The 26620-nt window shown below is 48.4% G+C and overlaps 1 protein-coding gene across 2 annotated transcripts in view; it reads left to right on the forward strand.

Moving 5' to 3' along the window:
- Positions 1 to 26620, forward strand: part of ABCA1 (ATP binding cassette subfamily A member 1) — a 112926-nt gene that overhangs the window by 36808 nt on the left and 49498 nt on the right. For both annotated transcript variants that reach the window (XM_036433153.2, XM_036433152.2), the window contains exons 4-11: positions 201 to 342; positions 1121 to 1239; positions 11559 to 11680; positions 13780 to 13956; positions 17537 to 17629; positions 22719 to 22959; positions 24702 to 24841; positions 25166 to 25282. In XM_036433153.2, coding sequence (XP_036289046.1) covers positions 201 to 342; positions 1121 to 1239; positions 11559 to 11680; positions 13780 to 13956; positions 17537 to 17629; positions 22719 to 22959; positions 24702 to 24841; positions 25166 to 25282 — 1151 coding nt within the window. The remainder of the gene's footprint in view (positions 1 to 200; positions 343 to 1120; positions 1240 to 11558; positions 11681 to 13779; positions 13957 to 17536; positions 17630 to 22718; positions 22960 to 24701; positions 24842 to 25165; positions 25283 to 26620) is intronic.

Consider the following 26620-nt stretch of genomic DNA (forward strand, 5'->3'; position numbering starts at 1 on the left):
TAGATCAAGAATCGCTATCTGATGCCAGGTTTCCAACTTAGGGTCGGATTCCTCAGAGGTGGCAGGCCTCTGGGACATGGGAGAGGGACAGACAGATTTGCAATGAGACAGTATGGAGCTGATAGAGATAAGGATCAAGTCCCCAAACTGCTTCAAAAAAACTGATGTTTCTTCTGTGCTTTTCTTGTCTATGTCAACAGGCCACTTTCCAAACAAAGCCATGCCCTCTGCAGGAACACTGCCCTGGGTCCAGGGGATTATCTGCAATGCCAATAACCCGTGCTTCCGGTATCCAACTCCTGGGGAGGCTCCTGGCGTTGTCGGAAACTTTAACGAGTCCATGTAAGTACCAGGTCTGGTTTTCTTTCTTAAACTTATCAGTTAGATCTTCTTTCCCCTTCTCAACCTCTGGAGAATTCTGAGTGGTTGGATTTGAGTGAAGTTGCTTCCGTCAAGGTTTGTGCGATGAAGTCCGATGAATGAGGGCAGGGAGAACTGCTGACAGATTTAAGATTGTGGAGCTGCAAGTCATGTGGCTGGGAGGGGCAGGGGGAAGGGGCAGTTGGGGGTGTGGAGAGACAGTTGTTCCTCCAAAAACTGACTGATACATTGAGAAGGAGTGGTTTGCATGGCCCCTTCTATGCAGAAATATTAAAAACTTTATTTTATAAGTGTGTCCATTTAAAGGTGAACATAACCCAAGCTGGATTCATCTTACACATATTCATTCTGAATTTGGGGTTTTATTCTGCTTCTAAAAGAAGTTAAGTTTTTTTTTGTGTGTGTGGACCCCATGAGTAGCCTGAGTCCTAGGAACTATGCCCACTGTGTCCCATGGATAAGTGGACCCTGAAGGAGTGTGTGTGTGTGTGGCAGGGAGGGAAGGAGGGCTTCCTGGAGACCAGGCATTTGGGCTGGGCCTTGAAGGAGATGGCAGGATTTGGTGGACACGTGGGTGGAGCATTTGGGGCTGGGCTGGCGGGTGTTTAGAAGCCTGGGGTATCAGGGAAGCTGGGCATGGGGAGCAGCAGGAGTAGAGAACCTGGCAGCCAGGTTTCCTTCAAGCGGGAGAGGGAGCTGGCCTAACAGAGCTTTTATGCTTCTCTTGTCCTCCCTGCAGTGTATCCCGCCTGTTCTCAGATGCTCAGCGGCTGCTTTTATACAGCCAGAGAGACACCAGCATGAAGGACATACACAAGGTTCTGAGAACACTGCAGAAGATCGAGAACAACAGCTCAAGTAAGCCAAAGCCTTGCTCTGAATTGGTGTATCATTGGAACTTATCTGTCCCAGGGAGAGAGCAGCTCAGGCGGCCTGGTGCTTGGCCTTCCTAACTCTCCCCTGCTGGGTTTTCCTCCTCTGTGGCTGGGCTGGGGGCCTTTAGAAACTGGGAAAACAGTGAGTGCCCTGGCCTCCTCCAGGTGACAGAAGAAAACCCCCCAGAGAGGAATGGCAGGCCTGATGTTAAGACAGCTAGAGGTGCAAGGTGCTTCCAACTTCATTTCTCTGGAGTCAGCACCATGGTTGCAGTGAATGGGCAGATTTATATTATAGATGGGGATATTTCTGTGCAGATAAGAGCAATTAAAGTTGCAACTTGATATGGATAAGTGAAAGCAGGCATTTACTTTTAAAAGGAAAATGCAATTCATCTTCCCCCTAGTCATTTGATTGAGCCTGATGGACATTTGAACTCTGGTCTGTAAAAAGCGAAATCTTGATCTCTGATTGGATAAGTGCCGGGCACGCCATTAAGGAAGTGTCTGCAGAGCAGGCAGTTTGTTGGCCAAGGTGTTGGCTGAAGAAGTTGAGGAGACTCCCTGTGAGGCAGCAGGCAGGGAGCGTGGGAGCAGTCCCCTGGGTGCAGACCACAGTGGTGTGCCTGGTCTGCAGAGAATTTATTTAAAAGCAATACTGAAGCCCAGTGAAAGTCAGCCTTCTTTTCATCATCACCATGCACTGTTGGTTCTAAACAATGTCAGTGATCAATTACTCCCCATCATGGGCCTGCCTCTGCCACTGCTCAAGGAACGTTCTTTTTACTTAGTTTGGTGTTTTGGGTGGACTGGCCTTCTCAGAAAGGCCTCCCAGTTTGGGATCCACTTGGCAAAAGAAGAAATGGTATAAAGTGTTAGGGTTCAAACTAGAGTTGGACGGCAGACAGATCTGTCCTCCCCCTGGGTAGGGAAACAGGCAGTGGGCAGTGAGGGACCTAACCACAAAGGGAAGCAAGGCTAGGCCTGGTGGCACTGAGAAGGTGTTGCTTCACGTTGGATAGAGGTGTGCTGGCACTTAGGGTCAGTGTCGAGGGCCCTCCAGCTGGACTGCGTTTGGCAGCATGGCCAAGCCTCCTGGATGCTGTTTCCGTGTCCTGTGGGCTCCTGGTCCTGCACACGTGTATCTGTCCCAACGCAGTACACAGAGTTGCAAACGCCAAGCAAAGCATCAGTCCTTCCTTATCTACCGAAGGGCACCGCCTGGTAGACTAGAGGCAGAGCTCAGGTGATCCTTCTACTGCAGGGGCAGTGTGTCCCAGAGGAAAGCGTTGGAAGACCATTAGGATATTATACTTTGTGGTTTTGTGACTTTGTGAATAAGTCCCTTGGGTCCTTTTGGCTTCTCATTGGTGAATTGGGGACAATAGGAGAAGCTACCTCACGGGATTAATTTGAGGGATAAATGATGTATAACATTTAATTGCTTAAAAATAGCGTCTGGAACATGAGAAATGTTCTAGCGAATATGAGCTATGATTATTTTGGAGTGGAGACATGTTGGCCAAGCCATTTAACCTTTCCGAGCCTTCATTTCCTCAGCTATAAATGAATAGGTAACTTGCAATGCAAACTATAAAGTCTTAAGTGTCTGGCACACAGTAGGTGTTCAATAAATGGGAGAAAATGTTGTTCTTATGTGTTAGTGATGCATTTCTGGGCACCTGGCCTCACTCTTCTGCTCAATTCATCCCCCCCCTAGTCAAGTTCATGGCTGGAAAAATAGATGGGCTGATGGCGGTGAGCTGTTAAACAGAGTTTCAGATCTTAGTGGGGCTTCCTCAGACACAATTATGTTTTTTCTTTGAGCAACTGGCCATAGGAGTTCGGGTGGGCAAGATAAGCCAAAACTGCATTCGAAAAACTTTCTCTGCTCAGCTCTTAAGAGAGAAGATCTATTCTGATTGTGTCCGATCAGTGCTTAGCTCTCCATCCACTCTCCTTTTCTGTCCCGTAGCCACTTCTTACATCGCTTCCTCCTTTCTTTGCCTGTCTTGCTGTATAGAGCCAGGCCTCCGTCCAGAGGGAAATGGGGGAAGTGTTGCTTCTTCCTCGGTGAAGTCAGCCACGTTTTGCTGGATTTGACCAGCACTCTGGGTTTCAGAGAGTCAGGGGCTGAGAAGTGCCATGCAGATGCTGGCTGAGAGGCCTGCATGTGACTCTCCTGCCCTGTCCCCATCAGCATGGACAGGATCCTTGGTCTGAAGCCCTGCCATCCTCAGCCTTCTCTCCTGTACACCCACTTCCCCAGAGGGGGACCTCCCTCTCACTCGGCAGCTCTTTTTGGGTATTGATAGCTTTCATTATCAGAAAATATCCACTGCCCTGCTATACCTTTTAGAGAATGAGGCTAATTTTATTTCCCACGAAATATTTAAAGACAGCTGTCGTTTTTTTCCTACCCTTTCATCCCCTCGCCCCCAATTTTTTATTTTTCTAGACTTAGAGAATGATTTCCCCCTCTCTGATCTCTTAGTTGGGTCTCCAGCTTGCCCATCCCTTCGGCTAGATTTTTGGGTCAGTGGCATGACTGCCATTTTCTGTATATTCGTGTACGCATCTGGTTTGCTCGGCCTTTCTGATGTGCTCTGTAGGGCTTTTGTGAAATAAGTCCCAAGGCTTACGTTGGAATTTACTTAGGGGAAAGGGTCACAAGTTTCTGGCTGTTGGATTTACTGGCAACACTGAGAACTAACTGAATGGACCTTTGATTTGGCTTTGATCTTTGAGTCTCAAAAAGGCATGATCCCCAGAGGGCAGGCAGGCTTTAGGGACATGGCAGTGTAGTTGGCCATGGCAGGGTGTTGAGGAAAGGGGTTGTAGAATTGTCATCTTGTAAACATCCGCTGGGAAGTACACTTTGGTGCGAAGAGAACACACTTGGCCACCAGGCTGTCTTGGTGCAGATCTTGGCTCTGCTGCTTACCAGATCATTCCCTAACATCTCTGTCTCAGTTTCCTCAAAGTGGAGGCATTCACAGAACCTTCTCAGAGACATTTGGGGAATAAATGAGCCAATAACGATAAAGCATTTAGTATAGTATCTGGCACATGAAAAGCACCAGGCTTGAACTTTCCTTTACTGCATTTTCACAACCATCATGCGAGGCAGGAAAATCGTTCCTTTTTATGCCTAAGTAATTTGCCTAAGGAAGTACAGCTGACAAGAGGTGGGAGAAGAGCTACACTGTCGGTCTTTCATTCTCTGCTATTACTACATCCTAAAGAGAGCAGCCCAGTGAAGCCAGAAACGTGTTAAAGGAAACAGGATACTTGGCATTCATGGGCTGGGATCAGAAAGGAGACAGGAGGGCTTCCGAAAGAGCAATGCCAGACTTCCTCCACTTCCCTGCTTCATGGGTCACGGGCATGGGTGGACCGCTCCCCAAGGCCCATCCAGAAAGAACATCCTGTGACTCACAGCGCCTTCTCCTTTCCCGCCTGAACCCTCCCCTCCCTGGGAGCAGCCGCTGAAGGGGAGGTTGCAGCCCCAGATTTCGTGGTTTGTCCTTGTGGGTCCCCTGTGTGTCATCTTGTTGGAAGAACTCATGACATATGTGTCAATACCATGTCATCAAACTGGAAATTCCTTTAAATCTTTGGGTGACCACAATTCACATTCTGCATGCACTTGTCAAAAGTTCTAATTTAGGGCCTTAGGGTTTCATCTTTTGAAACCTTTCTACCTAACGTGTGAGAGTTGTCCTGGATCTGTCATGGCCAGCCTGCTCCGAGAGCCCGGGCCCTCGCTTTCCATCTGCCGTGGGGCTGTCCCCAGCCAGGCTGCAATCTGGTGGCTGCCACGCCTGCTGCAGCGCTGTGTTGAAATCCTGCCTGAACGAAATCGAGTCAAAGGTCAACGTTACCCAGGCAAGAATAGAGGGCACAATTGCACTCCACGACAGACAGGACAGCGTGTACCCCGCAATATTGGACTGCCTTTAAAAAGTTTGCATTGCTCTAATCTCTTCCTGCCTTCAAGGAGCACCAGGCAATATGGCTGCTTTGAACACTAGCACTAGTGTTTGGGGGTCAGTGGGCATTTAAAAGTTTGTTGAATCAAATGCAAGTTCACATACCATGTAAAATACTTTAAGAACTATGTGGCTCCCAAACTTACAGAACTCCCATTGGTTTCAAGAGCAGACTCTGGCCTCAAATGGTTCAGAGAGCATAACCTTACATTTTCTGGTTTCTCTTGGGAATCCATCACATCATTGTCTTCATGACTTTATCAACCCATTTATTTTGAACTTGTTTAATTTTCAGCTTGTGTTTTCTCATACATAACAAGTCAGTATTCAGGATACCTACACCCCGATAAGGTAGACCCCCTTTTACAGAGAAATGCAGGCTCCGAGAGCCCAAGCCACCTCTCTCCAAGGCCACATAACTGGAACATTCTGGAATCAGGTTATTCAGAATCTGGAACCTGAGATCTTAGTATCCCTGAGCAAGCCTTCACTGTAGAGAGGGAGACTTCTCCTGGGCTGGGATCCCAGGCTGAGATGCCCAGCAGCAGGGACCTGAGGCTAGGTGTACACCAGGCTCCTGGTCTTCTCTCATCCACCCAGGAGTCGCCTCAGGGGACAGTCAGGCCACCAGATTTCCCTGTTTCTCCTGAGCCCTGACCTTCCCAGAGGAAGCCTGGGTCTTCTCAGCGGGGGGTCTAGCCATCTCAGTGGAACAGGCAGGAGCTATCTTTAAAAAGGGGAATACAGCCCTGCCACCCAGAAAACAAACCAAAACTACAACAAAAAACCACCACAAAGAAACCCAAGTGTGTTTGTTACCAGCGTTATTTAGGAGAGAAATGCTTCAAAGTTTTGTTTATAACACCAGACAAGCTAAAGCTGAGAAAAGCCACCAGTTGGAATTTGGCCCAGGCCCCTCCAGCCCATTCCCCATTTGATGGGGCAGGGCGAGGCGGGGACACCCTCCTCGGGTCCTTTTCTGAAGAGTGTCTGGGCCTCAGATGCTGAGGTGCTCTCTTCCTCCACTTCTCCTTTTTTTTCATTTGCCTCCTCCACCCACTTCTCCAGCAGCTGATTGCTGTGGTTCCTTTTCATGTTGAACAAAAGAGACTACAGCAATCTTGAAACCCGAGCGGGGAACTGGAGGGCATTGACCGAGAGTAACCCCAGCTCTCTGGCTGAGGGCTTCCCTCCTCCGCCTCCCAGCTGCCTTCCTCTCTCTTTCTCCTCCCTCTTTCTCTCCTCCTTCCTCCCCTGTCCTCTGCCTTCTCCTCCCCCTGCCCCCCTCCTTCTCTTGTCCTTCCCTGCAGCACTCTGCCCGCTGGAAAGAATCCCAGGAACACTGACTGAAAGCGCGTGCCCCCCTCCCCCCACCCCTGCCCCATGTAGGGCCTTTCCTGCCACACCCCTCTACCTTCTTGAAGGTATTCCCTTGGCTTGATCAGAGAGGCCTGACCCAGAGAATTAGCAAGAAACTGAGGATTCTGGCCTGTTCTTTCTCCACAAAATAATACATTTCACTTGTTTTGTTCTTTAGACTTCAAGGTCCAGATTTTATTTTGCCTCCTTTCCTTTGCCCACCTCCCCACACACAAAGAAAGCTCTTGGGAACTGGGCAGACCACCAATTGCTCCTCTAGCCCAAACCAAGGAGGCTGAGTCAGCGAATCACTTATTTTGGTCCATTTTGTAGAGACTACAGCGGGAAAGCTCTCCTGGCCTTTGCTGAGTGAGTTTCAGTCTTCTCTGCGGGCAGCAGAGGCTCACACTTTAGTGACCGGCCCAGCTCCCTGGTGGCCATTCTCTGGGACAGCATTCAGACCTTCTCAGGCACCCGTGGAGAACTGAGGCTTGTTAGCTCTTTCCCTACGAAAGACTGCTTTCATTTTCTTGATCTTCGTTTTCACAAACAGTTTGTGAGTGTTAACAGTCCCATTTTATGTTTAGGGAAACTGAGGCCCAGAGAGATTCAGAGGAGGGGAAAAGTGAGGTTCATGGTTACACAGTCAAGGAACAGCAGAGCTAGGACTTGAATTCAGATCTTTTGACGTTACATCCAGTGCTGACTTTATTTTATCCCAAGTGAACCTTTTAATATCACCGATGAGAAAACCTCCAAAGTCATCTTCTTATCCCACATTTTACAGGTCAGAAAACAGGTCACATCAACTCACTTGGGCCAAGTTAAATGGCTAGGAGACTGCCTTTTCCACTAAACGTTCCCTGTCTCGCCTCTAATAACTGGTCTTTCTTACTGGTCATCTTACACCTATGCTAACCCTTGTAGTGACCTTGTAGATATAGTCTTTCCTGTTGATTCTCTGACAAATGCTAGATTTTTAAATTCCTCAGTCAAGTTCTGAATAGACAGACAGTTTCAACCTTTATCTCATAGACAGTATCAGCAGAGATAATTCAACAATTCTGTCCAACTCAGAAATTCAACCAGGCAAATACATCACACACACACACACACACACACACACACGCATGCACGCACGCACGTACACATACAATGAAGCTAATGAAACCAGCCTTTCCTGAAGGTGGTGATGATAGTAGCTATATTGAGTACCTTTCTCAGTGCCTGGCATTATCCTGGGACTCCAGCCACATTTTCTCATTTAACCCCCAGCTCAGCCCAGTGAGATAAAGACTATTGTCGCTCTCATTGATACTGTTGACATCTCTCCACTCCCTGCTCTCAGTTTGCACCACCAGGCTGCTTCTCGACCTGGGCGGATGCAGCTGAGTGGGCTCAGAGAAACTAGTGCTGCCTTGATCTGGTTGGTTTCACATTCATGTCCTGTTCTACTCTTCCCTAACCTCTGCGAGGTGAGTTTACTTCTCTGTGATTGGTTGTTTCCCAGATCATCTCAGTTCATTGGTTAATTCCCTCATTTGTGTTCATTCATTTCTTTACACACCCACTAGCTACTGAGGGCCTCCTCTGTGCCAGGCATTGCTGGCCCTCAGGGCACTTCCATTCTTTCTGGGTGGGGAGAGGTGTGTGCTCAGATACCTGCACCTTGATCCGTGCGGTGCTCAAAGGAAAGATAGGATGCTATCAGGCCACAGAGGAAGGCCACCTAACCCAGCTATGGGTGGGGAAGGCGGGGCTGGCTTCCTGGAGGGATGAATCATGGCCCAAGTCATAAAGAAGGGATAGGCGTTCGCTGGGCCGAGAGGAGAAGGACGCTTTCAGACATCTGGCTTTCTCAATATTCTTGGCTTCTCCGCTCATTTTCCTGCCGGCCACATAAGGAAGAGAACTGAGACCAGAGACACAAAGCCATCCCTCTGGCCTCACACCGCATTCCTTCCTCTTCCTTCTTATCCTAATTTCTACCATACTGTTGTTTCTCAGCCTTGTCCGGAATCACCTGGGAAGTTGTATAAAATTCCGATGTCTGGGTCTTAGCCGCAGTTCTGCTCAGTGGTTGGGGGGGTGGGGGGGGGGAGGGGGGTGGCCTGGGCACTGGGGGGGGGGGCGGTTCTTGTAAAGCTCCCCAAGTGAGTCTAATGGGAGCCAAGGCTGAGAACCTGTGCGCCAACTCAGCCTTTCCGTGTCCTCACCGGCTGCAGCTGCTGTTGGTGATGTGTGACTCTTAAGTGTCCACATGTGTGGTATCCACGTGACCAGAATGCAAATCCTTCATGGCCAGAAGTCCTGGCCTCCTTGCTGCTTCCCCGCCCAGGGACCTCACCCCTCGGCACATGCCCCGCCAGGATGCGCTGACTGCTTAACCAGCTTCTTGGTTCTCATGTCTCATCCAGGGGATTCGCTGATAGGCGGTTGGAGTTTGGTCACACCCAGCCGTTCTCATCCTCAGAGCCTGTTGACATAGCAGAAGAGTCTTATAAACACGATGAGCACACTCGCTGGTCAGGAGAGTGTGGCTCGTGACCTAGACCCATTGCAAGGGCAGCCAGGGTCGGCCTCCCATGCTCCAGCCGCCCTGCTCGGGAGGGAGGGAGGAGGCTGTTCTGAATTCCCCAGCACCCTGGCCACGTGACTGGTCAGTGACAGTCAGCCCCTATGTGTGTTCTGTCCTGGCCAGGACACAGAGAGGTCTGACCCCAGCGTGGAGCTTTTCCCTTTGTCCCACAGTGCTCAGTGCCTGGCTCCCATGCCACGCCCCAGGCGAAGCCACCAGTGTTCCTACACCCCTTCCTGTTTACCCCTACCGCAGGGACGCCGGGACACCCCTGATGTCACCGTGAGTCCCTGGGAGTGTGATTCTGGGGACCCTCTTTACTCCTGGGATGTGGCTGTGGGGTGTCACCCTGACACTGCAGGGTCCTTCTTGGACCTGCTCAGCTGAAAGGAAGTCTCCTGTGGTGCTGCCCAGATACCTTCCTAGTCCTAATCCCATCTCCAAATATTTATTGTTCAGCCACCATATCCTGACCAGTAATTCTTCAGCAGGCTCTGATCGGGGCACTGTGACACAGAGATAAAACACATATTGTGTGTCTCAGAGGCACAGCGAGTGGATTGGCATATGAATAAAGCACCATTCCTAGAAGCCCAGGTCCCAGGACCCCTGCACAGAAGTCGAAGGGGTGCGTATTAAATTATAGGTTTTAGGCCCCATTCTAGGGCCACTCTTCCAGGATCTCTGGGGAGTGGGCCCAAGCAGCTGCCTTTCAACAGCATGCTTCCTGAGAGGAGCTCAGGGGCCCTGAGGTTTGACAACCGCAGAGGTGATCCTGCGGGAACAGTATCACGTCGTACGTGATGGTGACCACCAGGCAGGTGGCCGTCTACAGATATCCCTGTTCCGAGGAGGACACTAACTGGGCAAGAACATGAGGAATAGCTAGAGGTAGCCAGAGACTCACTTCCTTAGCGATGGGACCCGTGTTAAATTCCTTCCTATAATCTGCATTCCTCGAGTTTGCGTAAGCAGACACACTTGGACCGGACAGCACTGATGGGATCTGGCTGGGCTGCTGGGCCCTCCCACCGAGTCCCCACACATGAGCCCTCACTCCCAGGTGCAGCTCCTGCCCTCTTCAAGCCTCAGATCGCAGCAGGTTTTCAGATCTAGGATGTTTCTCCTCAGTTAAGTGACTTGGTTTGCAGGGTTTGCCCCCAGAGGTCAGGCAGTGCCTGGGCCCTGGGCTGCAGTCTGCAGGCGGTGACTGCCCACCACGCTCTGTGATCAGCTGGCTTTCTCTGTATTGGAAGAAGCTGGGTTATTAAGAGAGTGAGCACAAGGAGAAGTGGACAGTCAAATGAAACAGGGCAGGGAAAACGATGGTGTTTTAGAGCCAACGGTCCCTGCCTAGTATCTGGTCAGAAACCTCAGTTAGGACATGAAGCTGAGGTTCAGGAAGATGATCTGAAATTCCCAAGAGGCATCATGTGCACACCCTCCAACCCTGGGGACTAACATCTGCCTTTCTGGCCAGTGCTCTTTCTGCTTCATGACACTGGGTCCGAGCATTCTCTAAATGCACCTGGAGGGCTTTTTCCTTTTTTTAAAAGGGGTTTGGTATGAAATCCTGTAGCAATTCAATTGTTATTACAGGTGATTTTTTAAAAATACATATTATATTTAGGTGTTTTCTTAAAGCGACACAGACCTGGGTTTTGGAGCTCCGCATCACGTGTTCCATGTTTGGAATTAAACTGAGACCATATCAGTGGAAGCACTTTGATATGAGTAATGCTCCGTGGTTCTCAAAGTGGGTGCCCTGGCCCCACAGCATCCACGTCACCCAGAAGCTCGTTAGAAAAACACATTCTCCAGCCTCCTCCCAGGCCCCTGCATCAGGACCTCTGGGGATGGGACCAGCAAGCTTTGTCAACAGGCCCTGCAAGGGATCCTCAAGCCTGAGAACCGCTGCCCTTTTACTATGAGAAAATCAGCCCTTGAGCTTGAAGAAATTCGACTTTAAGTACCCCCGATTTTAGCAATCTGAGATGCAGGGGGGAGGCAGGAGCACAAGGGTTGTGCCACAGATCTCAGGTAGGATGGGTAAGATCCTTTGAACGGTTTGTCTCTTCCTTGGAAAGCCAGGGCAGGCTGTGTGTGTGCACAGCACTGTCCAGCCCAGGATCGCATGCTGAGTGCGGCTCCCCAGGTCTTCAGAAGGCAGCCTTATCGTGTCCCTCCCTTATGGCCAGGCTCCCGAGCCTTGTTGCTCTGTGTGCTTTATGCCAGAAGCCTGTGGCTGTCCATCGGTTTAAAACGAGGCAATTGGTATTATGATAGTTTTCTCCACTGGCCCCATGGTGCTGACATATTTTTTTTCTGTTGGCATTACTTATTAAACGAAAACAAAACACCGTTTCTCTGCAGGTTTGACGCTGCAGGATTTCCTGGTGGACAATGAAACCTTCTCTGGATTCCTGAATCACAACCTCTCTCTGCCAGAGCCTGCTGTGGACAGAATGCTGGGGGCTGATGTCAGCCTTCGCAAGGTAAGCTGCCGCCCGCGGCTGCCGTGGTGGGGCTGATGGCAGTGGCATTGTTCGAGGGGCCTGGAGAGACACGAAGAAGCCCCTGTGCTCCTCATGGCACTGAAGGGAGGGCTTTAGCTCCAATTCACCTATTCTCACCTCCCCGCGCAGGCTGGCGCTGCCAACCTGTTCAGCGAGTGGAACCTGCAGCCTGCTGTCAGGGGCCAGCTGGTTGAAATAAAACCGATTTCCTGCCTGTCAACTGGCATTTGTGGCTAACTTCCTCCTACAAGAGAGATGACTTTGAGTTAAGATGAATTAAGCATTTTCAGTGAAATTTCACAGTTCCGAGACAATAAACAGGGTTGAGGATTATTGATCTGAAGCAGCTCTGTCAACAGATTAAAAAACAAAACAAAACAAAAAAAACCCAAAAAAACCTTAATGCTTCCTTTAAAGAAAGGTGTGTAAGGAGAAAATGTTGTTTTTGTTTGCTTTTTTCCTTTCTTAATTTGTATACCCAGGAAGTGATGTTAGTGTTTATATAGATTTTAACCTTCCATTCTTAGAAACCTTCCTCAGGCATCCCTGGGTAGACAGGTCCCGTGAGCGGGTAGGGAGACCCACCCCCCTTGCATGGTTATTGATTTTCAGAGAGGCTTCCCGTGTTTATTCTCTGGCAGAAAGGGGAAGTGCTTCCTCACCCTGCCTCGTGCCTGCATACTAGCTCATCTTCACAATAAGCAGAAGCAGTGCAAGTGTGTATGCCTGAAAACAAGATCTTTGCTGTCCATGCCTTCGAACTCTTAAAATCAGAAAAAAAAAATGTGCTTACTGCTTGCCCTGATGAAACTAGGAAAATATGCCTTGTGTTTAGCAATTGTGTGGCTGGGAGGTGGGCCAAAGGGAGCAGGCCTGTGAAAATAGCTGCGTTTAGCAGGATTTCCACTGCCCCCTGCCAGTTTCGTATCTGTCATGTCATGTCATGTCTGATCAGTTAAAAAATGGGGCGGGGGGGGGGGGGTGTTATGCTAAGGATGGAGGTGGCCCTTGAGTGGCATAGATTATCCCTGTGGTCTGATCTCTTAAACACAGATGTGAGAGGTCAGCAGCCTGAAGGCAAGGACGGTTAGAGAAAGGGGTCAGGCTGGATTGCGCTAGGGTACCTGGTAGTCGGTGAAAACGTAATGGAGACTATGGCAGGCCAAGTGCTATGCAGCATCAGAAAGCTGCATGGGTTTTGGGAAACTTGAGGTTCACCACTTACAATAGGATGTACTGCAGGCAGGTCAAACTACATTGATTTAAACGGACAGGGGAGGTAGTAACAGAGTAAGAAAGAGTCCGCATCGTCCATTCATTATTCCACAAATGTTACTGTCGGTAATGTTCCAGGACCAGGGACCCATAAATGAGCAGGAAAAGCAAGGCCCCTTCTCTTATTGGACTTGCTGCCTAGTGCACAGTCAGGATCATTCCAGAAGCTCAGAAAGGCTCATTAAGTAAAAATGTGGCCAACCAGAGGTTCTCTAAGGGGGTCTGCTATAATGAACAGATAAGAATGGCTTAGAACTGGTCCCACTGAGACGAGAAGCTTGGCTTGCTGGTACTCTGCTCCCAGGCAAGTAACAGGAAGAGCTCCAAATTCTGAAATTGCTTGAATTTGCATCCGTTAATTATCTGTACCTACAAATAACTAGAAAAAAAATGCTTATTTTTCTATAATTTAACCCAACCCCTATTGAACATATTCTGAGTTCTAAAATAATGAGAATGTTTTTCTTTAATAAAAGTGGTTTCAGGAGTTCACACTCTAGATGCCTAGTCACTGAATCATGTGTCCCACTTTTGAGAAAAGACTTGGACACATGCCTTCTCAAGGACATGAGAGGGGAAGATGCACGATGAGTCCAACACAACATGCAAGTCTGTGCCCTGGCAGATCATGCCTGGGACACAGTCCGAAGTTCATGAACGAGACCCGGTGCATTGGACTGTTGCAGGGGTGTCCGCTCTTCAGAGCTGTGTCCATGTTAAGTTGCCCAAAAGGCTCCAGGGACCTACCTTCCCATCTTTGTAACCCAGTCCTGCTTGTCTCTCTTTGCATGAAATGCTTCCAGGTGTTTTTGCACGGCTACCAGTTACGTTTAAAGAATCTGTGCAGTGGGTCAAAGTTAGAAGAGGTGATCCAACTTAGTGACCAAGACGTTTCCAGTCTTTGCAGCCTGCCAGGGGAGAAGCTGGATGCCGCAGAGCGGGTGTTTCTTTCCAACTTGAACATTCTGAAGCCCATCCTGGTGAGTAGGCGTGCTGTGTGGACAAGCTTCAAGCACTAATTCTGATGGAATGTGAAATTTTTCCTTGGACAACGTGACTTTGTTTTTGTAGAAACAGAGCTGGCTGGGAGTCTGAGATGTAATTTAGCTCAGTGGTATCCTAACTGTTCCTGCAAACCTTTGGGCTATCTCCCAAAGGGTAAATGGAGGAAGAGTGAGTTTGGGTGTGGCTCTGAGTCTAAGCCCAAGGTCCCTTGTGCCTATTTCAATCAGAGAAGACCTGTTTTTCTGAAAAACTAAAATTTGAGATTATAGGAGTTTATTTGAAGAAAGGAGTTCTCCACGTTTTTTTTTTAAAGGCTCAAAACTGTTGTTGGCAAGAGAGAGAGAGCTATTCATTTGAAAAATCCCATCAGAAAGGAGACACTGTGAGCTGTCACAGTGGGAAATCCTTGGAATTGGATGGAAGAACATTCAATAATTACCTTAACCAGTGACAAAATCGCATTTACCCCTTTCTTCCCCCTTCAAATGCCAACAAAGTCTGATCAGTCTAGGAATCAAAAGTTCAGAAAAGCAATCCATGAGAAAACATGTTCGTTCTTATTCAAAGAATGGGGGATGAACCTGAGCATTTTGGTCTTTGGAGTGTTGTGTGAAGTTTTAGAACAAGTGCGTTTCTGGGGGTTTTGTGAAATCTCTGGTGAATTGCCCCTCCCAACAACCTCATTTAACATCCAGTGTTCTTACCAGTTAGCACTTTGATTTGTCTGTAGTTTCTCTTAAAACCAGGGAAAGAGCCCTGGAATAAAGATATACCTGGAAAAAGATGTTCCTCATTATAATACATAGAAATTGGAATCCTCTAGCCCAGTGGTTGGCAAACTCATTTGTCAACAGAGCCAAATATCAACAGTATAACGATTGACATTTGTTTTGAGAGCTAAGTTTTTTAAACTTAAACTTCTTTTAACATCACTTCTTCAAAATAGACTTGCCCAGGCCATGTTACTTTGGGGAAGAGCTACACTCAAGGGGCCAAAGAGCCACATGTGGCTCGCGAGCCGCAGTTTGCTGATCACAGCTCTAGGACTTTGTGCCATGTAATTTCTTTATAGAGAGATGGGTCTCCCCAGACTGGCACATGGTTTACTTCCAGTCTGAGCTACAACATAAACCCTAGTCCTGACCTGGAGTTTCTGAATATGGGCATAGTGAAGGAGAAATTTTAGTCAAATTTATTAAAGTATTTAACGAAAGTTTGAAATGTCCCCATAAACACTTGGTAACATGCATTGGCATGAGGAAAACAAAATTGTGCATCATTTTGAAAATACATCCACATTTCACTTTATTTCATAGTAGAGACCCCTGAAAATTTTCTGAGTAGATAAGACTTCTGTAAATTGAAAAGAGTTTTCAATTACATTTTTATTTCACAGACGTTCTGTCTTCTATTTCTAGTTGGCTGTGACTTCCAGTGCATTAGTAGTAATCCCTCCCAATCTTCTCTTCTATAAATAAACATATTATTCATTCATTCAATAAATATTTACTGAGTCCTGATCTGTGCCATGTACCGGGCCAGGGAGGATATGCTGAGCAAGGTACGACGTTCTCCAAGCTTCCTTGCAGGTGGGGGGAGTAGATGGGAGAGACCAGGCAAGGAGCAGATGCTCTACAGAGCGAAAGCCCCTCTGCTCGGTGCTGTGCAGGCCCTGATGCGGCCTCTTCACCCAGTCCTTGAGGATCAGGAGAGAAGCATCCTCTAGGTTGAAACCAAAAAGATTAGCCGGGAAAAGAATAGGAGAAGAATGCTCCAGGCGGAAGATATGGCCTCTGTATGCGTCTGGAGGAGAGAGAGGAGGTGGTGGCATGTAGAGGACCTGCACATGGTTGAGTAGCTCTGAGAGGAGTGGGGAGTTTCATGGGAGAAGGAACGTAAGGCATGACACTGCGGAGGTGGGCAAAGATGAGCTGACCATGGTAGGCCAGTAGTCGGCAAACTCATTAGTCAACGGAGCCAAATATCAACAGTACAACGATTGACATTTCTTTTGAGAGCCAAGTTTTTTAAACTTAAACTTCTTCTAATGCCACTTCTTCAAAATAGACTCGCCCAGGCCGTGGTATTTTGTGGAAGAGCCACTCTCAAGAAGCCAAAGAGCTACATGGGGCTTGAGAGCCGCACTTTACCAACCACGGTGTTAGGCAATTGGGCCTCATCTTTAGAGTAAGGGAACCACTTAAAGACTCTAAAGGGTAGATGACTTGAGGTGAACACAAAAGAGAGTAAATCTGTGAATTTGAATGACTAATGGAGCAGGATTCACACCAGTCCATCTAGCCCACCTCATGTGCTCTCCCTTCCTTTTGATCCCCCCGCCCCCATACATTTACGGGGTGTCTCGTTATCTTGTGCCAGGAACTATGCTGAACACTGAGCTGAAATAAAACACCAGCCCAGAAATTAAAGTCACATTGCCTTTTATATTTTCAGTCTTTTCTAATTTAGCTATTAAGCTAGCGAGGAGAGAAAGAAAATAATGAAGTTATCTGTTAGATCCGGAAAGGAGAGAACACAATGGCCTTTGTCCTTCTGGGACATCACGACAGAATGTCATGTTTTTAGGAGCTGTCACTGTGTTGTGAGGAAAACATCTTATAGAAGTAGGTGGGAGCTTTTGGGGGAACACAACAAGCTTTTGTGTAGTCTTCCTGTAATGCTATTACAGTCTTTAGTTATGATCTAAAAACATTGAATAATGCATGAATTCCTGTTTGCTCAACACAGAATGTACAGTTCTTCACTAAAGGTTTTATTTTTCCTCTTTCCACCCCCTTTCATTACTTCATACAAGAAAATCACTTGCCTCCAGTGGTCAGTAGGGGCCTGTATGAGTTCATAGCCAAGGGGGTGTTTTTGGTTAGGAGAAATAACATTAGGAATTCCAAACTGAATTATTTACTGGAGTTCTTTGGAAAAGTGATTTGGCAAGCTTTACCGGCCTTTGTCAAACAAATCTGAGCAGGAAATCACAGTTAATATTCGTGCAGGTACTTGGCTCTCAGACTTCATTTTGTGACCTAGTTTCAAGGCTGTTTCCCGGGGTTAATGTTATTCAGGGAAGTTACGTCTTTCAGATCTGATATATATTTACTCAACCCACCCTTACGTTCTTTGCTCTTCCTTCATCCTTGCCTTATTTCCTTCCTTTCCTCCTCCTCTTGCTTATCTTTCATTGAATTAAAAAGAAAAACTATGCCCTGGCCAGTGTTGTCCAGTTGGTTGGGCATCTTCTCATACACCAAAAAGTTGCTGCTTCTATTCCCAGTCAGAGCACATCCCCGGATTGCAGGCTTGATCTCCAATAAGGGGCATGTAGGGGCAGTCCATTGATGTTCCATTCTCACATCAGTATTTCTCTCTCTCTCCCTCTCTCATCTTCTCTCTCTAAAAATCAATAAGAAAAAGTAAAAATATCTTGTGTTTAAACTCATAGTTGTGAATGGTTTTAATTAACTTGTTTATTTTCCATGGAGATTTCAGGTTTACATTTGAGTTTAAAAAAACAATTTTTTTTTCTTTCCCTCATTCCAGTCAGGACTAGACTCCATATCTCCCTTCCTGAGCCAGGAGCTGGCTGAAGGCACAAAAATATTGCTGGATAGTCTTGGGACTCTGGCCCAAGAGGTAAGTTGTGTCTGTCACCTATTTTATTTTATTTTATTTTAACCCTAAGTTGACTAACAAGGTTTTCTTTAAATTTAAATATGTTGTTTATGAAATGTACAATCAGTGTTAGAGGCACCAGTGATGTTTAAAATGATGTGGTTTGGTCTCCTTACTGTAGAGATGAAGAAACAAACTCATAGATGTCTCAGAGCTAATTAGTTAGTGGCTAAAGGCCCCATATTTAGTTTAGAACTTTCTTCCCATTTTTATTCCCATCCCTTGCTAATAACTCCTTTGGAAAGAGGTCTCCGCACACACACACACCCATGTGCTGCATTTGTTTTACCAGCAATGTCTCCATATTTCTTCTGCAGTTGTAAGGCTAGGTACTCTTTTTACCAAAATATTTGTTTGCTAATTAAAGGGAATAATGTGGATATCGCTAAATCACACCTTTCCCCTGTAAACATCTGGCCTCTGGGATCCCACTTTGGGCATATAGTCTCTTGATGAACATTGAGTTGAGCCCACAGGTTGACAGATGTGTAAGAATAAGCGTTGTCACAGGATCCGAGGGCCTGTAGGTGCTCACAAAGGCAGTTCACCTTTCCTCAGCCTCCGGGCCAGGGAGTGCTGCCCTTTTCCGAACCCGGCCTTGTTGCAGATGAGACTTTGGAAGGAGGGGTTGTCGGGAGCCCAGTACATGAGGAGCTGAGCTCAGTGGGCAGGGGGCAGGGGACATTGAATAGGACTGACTTGTGGGGACATTTTCTCAGTCTTGGTCCAGCGTATTTTGAGTTGCTTCTCTAAGTCATTTTTTGATATTTCTCAAATATCATTTTTTTTTTTTCTGGGAATAAAAGTATTGCATGTTCACTGTGGAAAATGGGTAATGTTTGGAAAATATAGAAAACACCAAGATGAAGCATTCACCCCTTTAGTGTGTTGTTTTTGGTTCTTTCTCTCTCTCTCTCTCTCTCTCTCTCTCTCTCTCTCTCTCTCTCTCTCTCTCTTCTCTCTTCTCTCTTTTCTTTCTTTTTTTAAATTTTTTTATTTTTATTTTTATTTTTTTTATTATGCTCATGTGTGTCTGACTGAAGAGGCTTGGTCTTTGGGTCCCTTTCAGGGAAAGAAGCCTCTTTCCAGCTGCCATTGGTTACTTCAGTTATTAATGCTGGTGACTTTTCTGTAAGGGGAGGAGCTGGGTCACCTGGGGTTCTCCCAGGAGACATTGCCGGGCAAGTCCATAGCCTTTTCTCTAGGGCCCCGTTAGCTGACATTGACGTGCCCTGACCTGGCTACTCCTCCAGGTCCTTGCCCAGCCGTACAGAAAGTAGAGCAGGGACTGCGACATAAGAAGCTGCCTCTAGGCTCAGGGTCTGGGTCCAGCTGTTTCCTCTTACATCACTGGCTTGTCTTTTGTCGGGGGTTAAAAAAAAAAAAATTAAAAGCATGTGATGTTCCCAGTGCTGATGTGGCAAAACTATCCAACTGAGCAATATACATTTTTCTTGGCTGCTTGCTCCCTAGCCCAGGGCAAGCAGGGGCCATCTGCTCCTTCCCATGTCAACCCTTCAAGTCACTTCGACCACAAGTTACCCATTGTTTAGCTTGCTATTTCTCTGGGACAAATGGGAGAGGACAAATCAATCCATAAATGCCCTTGTTTATCTGTTCAGTGCTTGGGGAAAAGTCGGTTGTCTTAACTAGAGCACAAACCTTGAAGGAGAAAAGGGAGCTAATATTTTCTGAGCAGCTCCCTGGTTCATGCAGTTTCACTCAATTTTCCTGCACTGTCGATGTGACAAATATGAATGGGTCTTATCGTGCCCATTTTATAGGTGACAGACTCAGAAAAGTCAGAAAACTTGCCCACAGTCATCTAATTGGTAAAACTGGGATTAGAACCCAGAACTGTCGGACTCCAAAGCCTGTGTTCTTGCTGCTGTAGCCCACTTGTTGTCTGATGAACTCTGATGGCAACTGGTATCGAATAGGAAGGAGACTCGTTAAAGAGAGAAAATATAGATAAACAGGACTTGGCAGTTGAGTGGACGTAGTTGAGTCAAATCTAATGTGAGCTTCATGTCTGGGTGATGGGGACCGAGAGGCTGTGGCTGATAGGATTGGGAGGCAGGGCAGGGAGCAGCGTCTGTGATCTACCCAGCACCTACTAGGGGCCTGGCATTGCTAGATGTTGAGACTCAACAGTGAACACAGTAGCTTCCCTGTTCTCCTGGGTCTCGGGTCGGGTGGGAGACAGGTCGGTGTATGATGTGATCACAGGGACACGTGCAAGGAAGAAAACTAAAGCAGGCAATGGAGACCATGATGAAGTGTTGTTTTAAAGGCAGTGATTAGGAAAGCCCTCTCTGATACGGTGACAGTTGAACCGGCAGGAAATGTCAGCTTTTCAATGGAGAAGGAAGAGCACTCCACAGATACAGAGACCCTTGTGGAGGGCACAATGAAGGAATGTGTTTAAAGACCAGGAAGGAGGCCGGTGTAGCCTGAACAAAGTGAGCAAGTGAGAGGGCGGTTGGAGGTGAGAGGCCAGAGGAGGAGGTGAGAGGCCAGAGGAAGAGATGAGAGGTCAGAGGAGGAGGTGAGAGGTCAGAGGAAGAGAAGAGAGGTCGAGAACGAGGTGAAAGGTCAGAGGAGGAGGTGAGTGGTCAGAGGAGGAGGTGAGAGGTCAGAGGAGGAGGTGAGAGGCCAGAGGAGGAGGTAAGAGGCCAGAGGAAGAGATGAGAGGTCAGAGGAGGAGGTGAGAGGTCAGAGGAAGAGATGAGAGGTCAGAGGAGGAGGTGAGAGGTTGAGAACGAGGTGAAAGGTCAGAGGAGGAGGTGAGTGGTCAGAGGAGGAGGTGAGAGGTCAGAGGAGGAGGTGAGAGGCCAGAGCAGGAGGTGAGAGGTCAGGAGAGGAGGTGAGAGGCCAGAGGAGGTGAGAGGTCAGAGGAGGAGGTGAGAGGTCAGAGGAGGAGGTGAGAGGTCAGAGGAGGAGGTGAGAGGTCATAGGAGGAGGTGAGAGGTCAGAGGAAAAGGTGAGAGGTTGAGAAGGAGGTGAGAGGCCAGAGGAGGAGGTAAGAAGTCAGAGGAGGTGGGGAGTGCCAGGTAGGCCTGGTGGGCTGAGTGAGATGGGAGGCCAGCAGAGGGCTGGGAACAGAGGGGCGGGCATGACATAACCTAGAGTCTGAGACTGTTTGCATTCTGGCTGTTAAACTGGAAAGAAACCAAAGACCATGGAGGGGCACAGGGCAGTGGGTTGAGAGGCAGCAGGGCAGTCAGCCATTCACTCACTGCAGGGAAGATCAGACACCCCCTTTCATGGACTGTGCATGGGAGTGCTTCACCAAGGAGTGTGGACTGTGCCCCTCAGACAGGTGCTGGGAGAGCCCCGTGCAACCTCGTCACTTACAGTGCCTCCGTGCAGAGATGTGCTGGTTGCATGTGGGAGGCAGAGTGTTCTGGTTGGGGCACAGCGGGATGGTGGCGGTGAGGCCGCCTGTGGGAAGAGAAGCCAGTGGCTTTCACTATTATTTAAAGATCTCCATGGCTGTTCCACTCACAGACAACAGGGAGAGCCGTCTGGCTGTCTCTCCCTCCCTGTCTGCACACCTCCTGCAGGTTATGAAAAGGAAAAGTGAGGAAAAGCTAGCCACCTACTTGCTCTCCCTCTCTGGAGGGGCAAATATTTGTGACATCTGACACCTGTGCCTGGCTGCCTCTGGGGCAGGAGGCAGGCAGGATCTATAGGACCATGTCACTCCTGGGAACCAGCAGGCTCCGTGAGACAGAAACCCGGGGAGTGGGGTCTGATTCTAGGCCTCCTCTGAGGCAGGTGCAGGTCCCGTAATTCCCCCCACCCCCAACACACACACAGCTGGTCTTTCAGGTGGTGAGGGCATGCAGTGACTTTACAAGGAAATGAGGGATCTGTTAATGATGTACTGTGAAACCTGTGGAAATACAAAGTGCTCCATAAATATTTAATTACAAGAGCAACGGGGCCAAGAACTCCACAAGGTGCGGGAGTCCATTTGTATGGGAGACAAAGCCCTTGTCCAGTGGAAGTCAGACACAGCCCCCGGCTGCCTGGAGCGTCTGACTCATCGCCCGCGGGGGCTGTTCTGTGGCAGGGCCCGCTCTTGTGTGTCATGTGATTTATTCCTCGCCACCACACTGTCATCGTCTTGATGATAAGTTGGGCCTTAGAGGGGTGACTCTTGTAAAGCTGTAAGCTAATGAGAGACAGAGCCGGGATGCAAACTCAGGTCTCCCATCACATGCTCTTCCATCACCCAGCACTTAACTGAGACGAGGATGGGACGGCACACACACTTTTCTCCCAAGGAGTGGGGGGGCCCTTAGTTTCCACTCTGAGGTTGGGGTTGTTTTAGAAATAAGTCAGTGATTGAGGGTGTGAGCAGTTGCTGATGTATGTATATGAGCACATAGCTGTTCAGAGGAAGCATTCTTTTTTTTTTTTAATTTTTATTGCTTGGTTGATTGATTGATTTTTATAGAGGACAGAGAGTTAGAAACATCGATGAGAGACAAACATCCATCAGCTGCCTCCTGCACACCTCCCACTGGGGATGTGCCTGCAACCAAGGCACATGCCCTTGACCGGAATCGAACCTGGGACCCTTCAGTCCGCAGACAGATGCTCTATCCACTGAGCCACACCAGTTAGGGCCAGAGGAAGCATTCTTTCCTACACCAGAAGATAATCATAATAAAATAATGCCCATTGCCAGCGGCTCCACCCACTGCCCAGCTATGCTTCTCCATCTTTACTGTGCCTGGGGACCACCTGGCATCTTATGTTAATGCAGGTTTGAACTATGACAGGTAGATCAGGTCTGCATCCCAGACCTTTCAATGCACAGATGCTGCTGGTGGTAGACTACAACCTGGGTAGCATGGATCTGGCGTCCCCCTCACAGGCTCCGAGGAGATGAGGTCATATAAGGTATGTTCTGGGATGTGGCTTTGGGAAGGTTGAGAAAATAAGATGTTTTTTTTTTTTCTCTTTTCTCTTGTCTCCCACCCTTGCTCTCCCCTTTTCTCCTCTTCCCTCTCCTTTCCGTCCTGATCCCTGACCTCAGCTGTTCAGCATGAGGAGCTGGAGTGACATGCGGCAGGAGGTGCTGTTTCTGACCAACGTGAACAGCTCCATCTCGTCCACCCAGATATACCAGGCTGTCTCCCGCATCGTCTGTGGCCACCCCGAGGGCGGGGGCCTGAAAATCAAGTCCCTCAACTGGTATGAGGACAACAACTACAAAGCCCTCTTTGGAGGCAATGGCACCGAGGAGGATGCTGGCACCTTCTACGACAATTCTACAAGTGAGTGTCTGTGCAGGCCCAGGCCCTGGCCCCCGGCACCTTCGATGGAGACTCAGGCAGCCCTGCGTCCCCTCTCCCTCATGCTAACCCTCATCCTCTGGTGCAGCATTGGATGTGCATGTGTCTGTCACCACACTGAGTACCTAGAGCCTAGTGTCTTTTCCTGGTTAGCTACCTGTCCCCAGTCCCCACTGCTCGGGGCCTGGCACGTCTCAGGTACACAGTATCTATCAAGTGAATGAAGAGTTGAAAGCCAACCTCCCAGTTTTCTGGGGAACATAGGAGAGTGGTTCCCAGAATAATGAAGGCTTTCTCCCCTCTCCATCTCCTCTCTTCTTCCCCCTGAGGCATGCTTTATAATAAAAACTTAAAAAATAGCAGTAATAACAATAATATTCCTGGAGGGAACATTTCCTATGCATCCTGCTTGTTAGCTCATTGAACCCGTACGGTAACCATTCAAGGAAGGTTTTATAGCCTCACGTTCTCCAGGCTCAGAGAGGTGAAGTGACTTGTTCAAAGCCACACACGCCTAACTAATCCACAAGAGCCACAATTACGCCCGGATCCCTCCAGCTCCACGCACACCCCCCCCCCCCTCCCCCCAGTAAACCACACAGCCTTTTGAAATACCTGTCCATGATGGCGTGTGTCTCCCATCAGGCCCGGGTGTTTGATCAGGTGTTTGTTTTGGGTCTTAGCTGCGAGGCGGTGTTAAAGAACACTGTAACTCCATACCTGCCGCTCACGCCCGGACAGTTTGGATGGCAGCGAGGAGCCAGTGTTACAGTTTTAAACAATGGCATCCTTTCCCTTGAAAACTTGATGCAAGGGAGCCTTTCTCCATTTCCAACCGCAGGTGTGTCTTTCCGACAGCGAGTGAGGCAGCTTTTTGTGCATTCTGTAACCCAAGAACCTCTCCTTACTGCCGGAGTAAAGCCCTCAGGCAGGGCCTTTGCTTTGCAAGCCGGAGGGGATGGCATTCCAGGCAGTTTTTTTCTGAAATGCCATCCCCTTTGCAAATCAACCCAAGGGGACCTTCATTTTCCCAGCAGGTGGACTTGTGAGCAAATCCTCTTTTAAAAAAATTAGATTGTCTTTGCAGCATGTAGAGGATACTTGGTATCTAAAAGGACCTGGAATGAAATTTAAAAACATGATTAGGAATCCTTCTGGAAAAATCAAACCCTCGTGTCTGGTTTAACTTCAGATTTCTCAGGTTAAGGATTTTTTTTTTTTTTTTTTACATTGGTTACTTATATTTGTAATGAGACCTTTTAATGAAAGGAAATTGCTTTTTATTTTTATTTGTTGAAAATATTACACATGTTCCCCCTGCTCCCCTTCTCCTTGTGGTAATTGTTTGGTTTTTATGTGGAAACTAAATTCTGGGTTCAGCCCTGTTTTTTGTTCAATGAAAACAAATTGGCGAGGGTTGGCATGAGACTATGCAGGCTTGTTTTGTAGCGTAGATCCGTCTCCATTGTGAGCGTTCCGTAATCAGTGTTATAATAAGCTCTGATTATTTATCAAGCATTGTTCTCAGGGCTCTCCAGACAGCTGTAATGCACTTTATTTTTACAGGGGGGCAAGCCGAGGCTCAAACTGGCTGTTATTTATTATGTCGCTATTAAGTGGTGGAGCAGGGATTGAACCCAGGACTGTCTCGCTGGCTCCAAAGCCCTGCTAGTTCCCTCAGGTCGGTGAGCACACATGTGAACATCTGCCTTTCATCGTCACAGGTCCTTACTGCAATGATGTGATGAAGAGTTTGGAGTCCAGTCCTCTCTCCCGCATCATATGGAAAGCTCTCAAGCCTCTGCTTGTTGGGAAGATCCTGTATACACCTGACACTCCAGCCACGAGGCAGGTCATGGCTGAGGTAAGCTGCCCAGGCCCAGGATTTTCTCTCCAGAATCCTGCTGGGATTGCAAGGGGTTCCAGATGGAGTGTATTGAGCAAATCATGGCTCTTCTGGGATTTCCCAAAGAGTGAGAACCTCGGGTCTCACCCAGGCCGAAGCTGACTATTGAGGTCCGGCTCTCCAGCCTTGTGTATTTGAGTCAGCGCTGCAGGCAGGCACTTCCTGGGGATGGGAAGGGCTGAGACAGGGTGCTGGGATGAGCATCTTTTCAGGGAGCAGCTGCATTTCTCATGTCCCTGCCTCTTTTCTTCCTGTTCTCCCTGGCTCCCCTCCTCACTCCAGGTGAACAAGACCTTCCAGGAACTGGCTGTGTTTCATGATATAAAAGGCATGTGGGAAGAGCTTAGCCCCAAGCTCTGGACCTTCATGGAGAGCAGCCCAGAAATGGACCTTGTCCGGGTGAGTGTCCTTTGAAGACCATGTGCCTGCTTGATGCTAAAAAGGCGAGTTTCTAGTCACTTACCCAGAAGTGGCTTAGGTGAGAATTCTTTACCTTTAACTAGTGTAGACGCACTGAGCTGAGCTCAAGCCACAGGGCTGTCGCCTTTGTAGAGCTGCAGGTGAAGGAGCTCCGACAACCCTGTTTCTTGCACATCAGAACCCATGCATCTGGCGGTCAAACATCAGTTTCCTAAGAGACGGAGGGCTGGTGTTTGGAGCAAGCCTCTGGTGATTGCAGGACCCTGGCTGTTCTCATTTCTGGCTCCAGAGCCAGCTTCGCCTTCTGTGTCTCGGTAGAACTTGGACATGGGTGTGGGAGCAAAGGGCTACTCTGACCCACAAACCGGTGAGAGAGACCTGCTCTGAGGAGCCACCCTTACCACATGAGGCTGACTGCACTCAGTGCTTCCACTGCACTTGAAAGGGATTAGTGCTCTAGAGACAATTGGATTCAAAAGCAGAGGAGTCTGAGCAAGAACAGAGTACCTCCTCCGCTCCATCCTGAGTGCCATGTAATCACATCATCCCTGCCTTGGGCTGAGCCAGGATCATTAGGCTGTTTTCTATCTCCTCATTCTGGAGGCGCTTCCTTTCCTGTCTGCTGCCGTTAAGAAGCAGGGATGGATTTTGCCAGGTTTCTTGTCTTGACACATCATCGATCAGAGGGGCAGCTGGGTTTGAGAGCTGATACCTCTCTGGAAGGAACTTTCTCAGGCGCAGGACTGTCCCCAGATGCCCTGGGTGGGGAAGTACCTAGGGGCCTTCCCCTGATGGCAAAGCTGGAGTCATCTTTGTTGTGCTGGTCTTGTTATCAATGCAGAATTCGTAACTTGGGGCCTTTCCAAAACCAAGGGACTTTAGTGAGAAAAACATGAGCAGCAGTTTTTATGGACTTGTTCAAATTCCTGACTCATAATAATAACAGCTCATGCCCTTCAAGTATGGTTCTCACTTGGGCTCCAGTCTTCTCTGTGAAGGGATTCCGTGGCCCAGCCATGCAGTGACTGGACCTCGTGTGATCCCAGGCCTCTTCTCCCTGGTTCCCTTCCTGGTCATCTCCTTGGAACTTGCACTTCTCCCTGTTGGATGTCTCTCCTCTCTGGTCAGAGGATCCCACGAGTGGGAAGGGATTCTGTGAGCTTGGGTCTGGAGGCAGGTAGATGCTTTTCCTGCTCTTAAATGGAGAGTTTGGTCTGGATGTTCCATCAGCTCCCAGGCTCCCAGTTCTTTGGGACAAAGCCTTGTATACATCACTGTGGCATCCATTAGGGATCCTGCTGGGAGGCCCCAGGATGT

The sequence above is a fragment of the Pipistrellus kuhlii genome, unplaced genomic scaffold (assembly GCF_014108245.1).
Source record: "Pipistrellus kuhlii isolate mPipKuh1 unplaced genomic scaffold, mPipKuh1.p scaffold_m20_p_12, whole genome shotgun sequence".
Taxonomy (NCBI): domain Eukaryota; kingdom Metazoa; phylum Chordata; class Mammalia; order Chiroptera; family Vespertilionidae; genus Pipistrellus; species Pipistrellus kuhlii.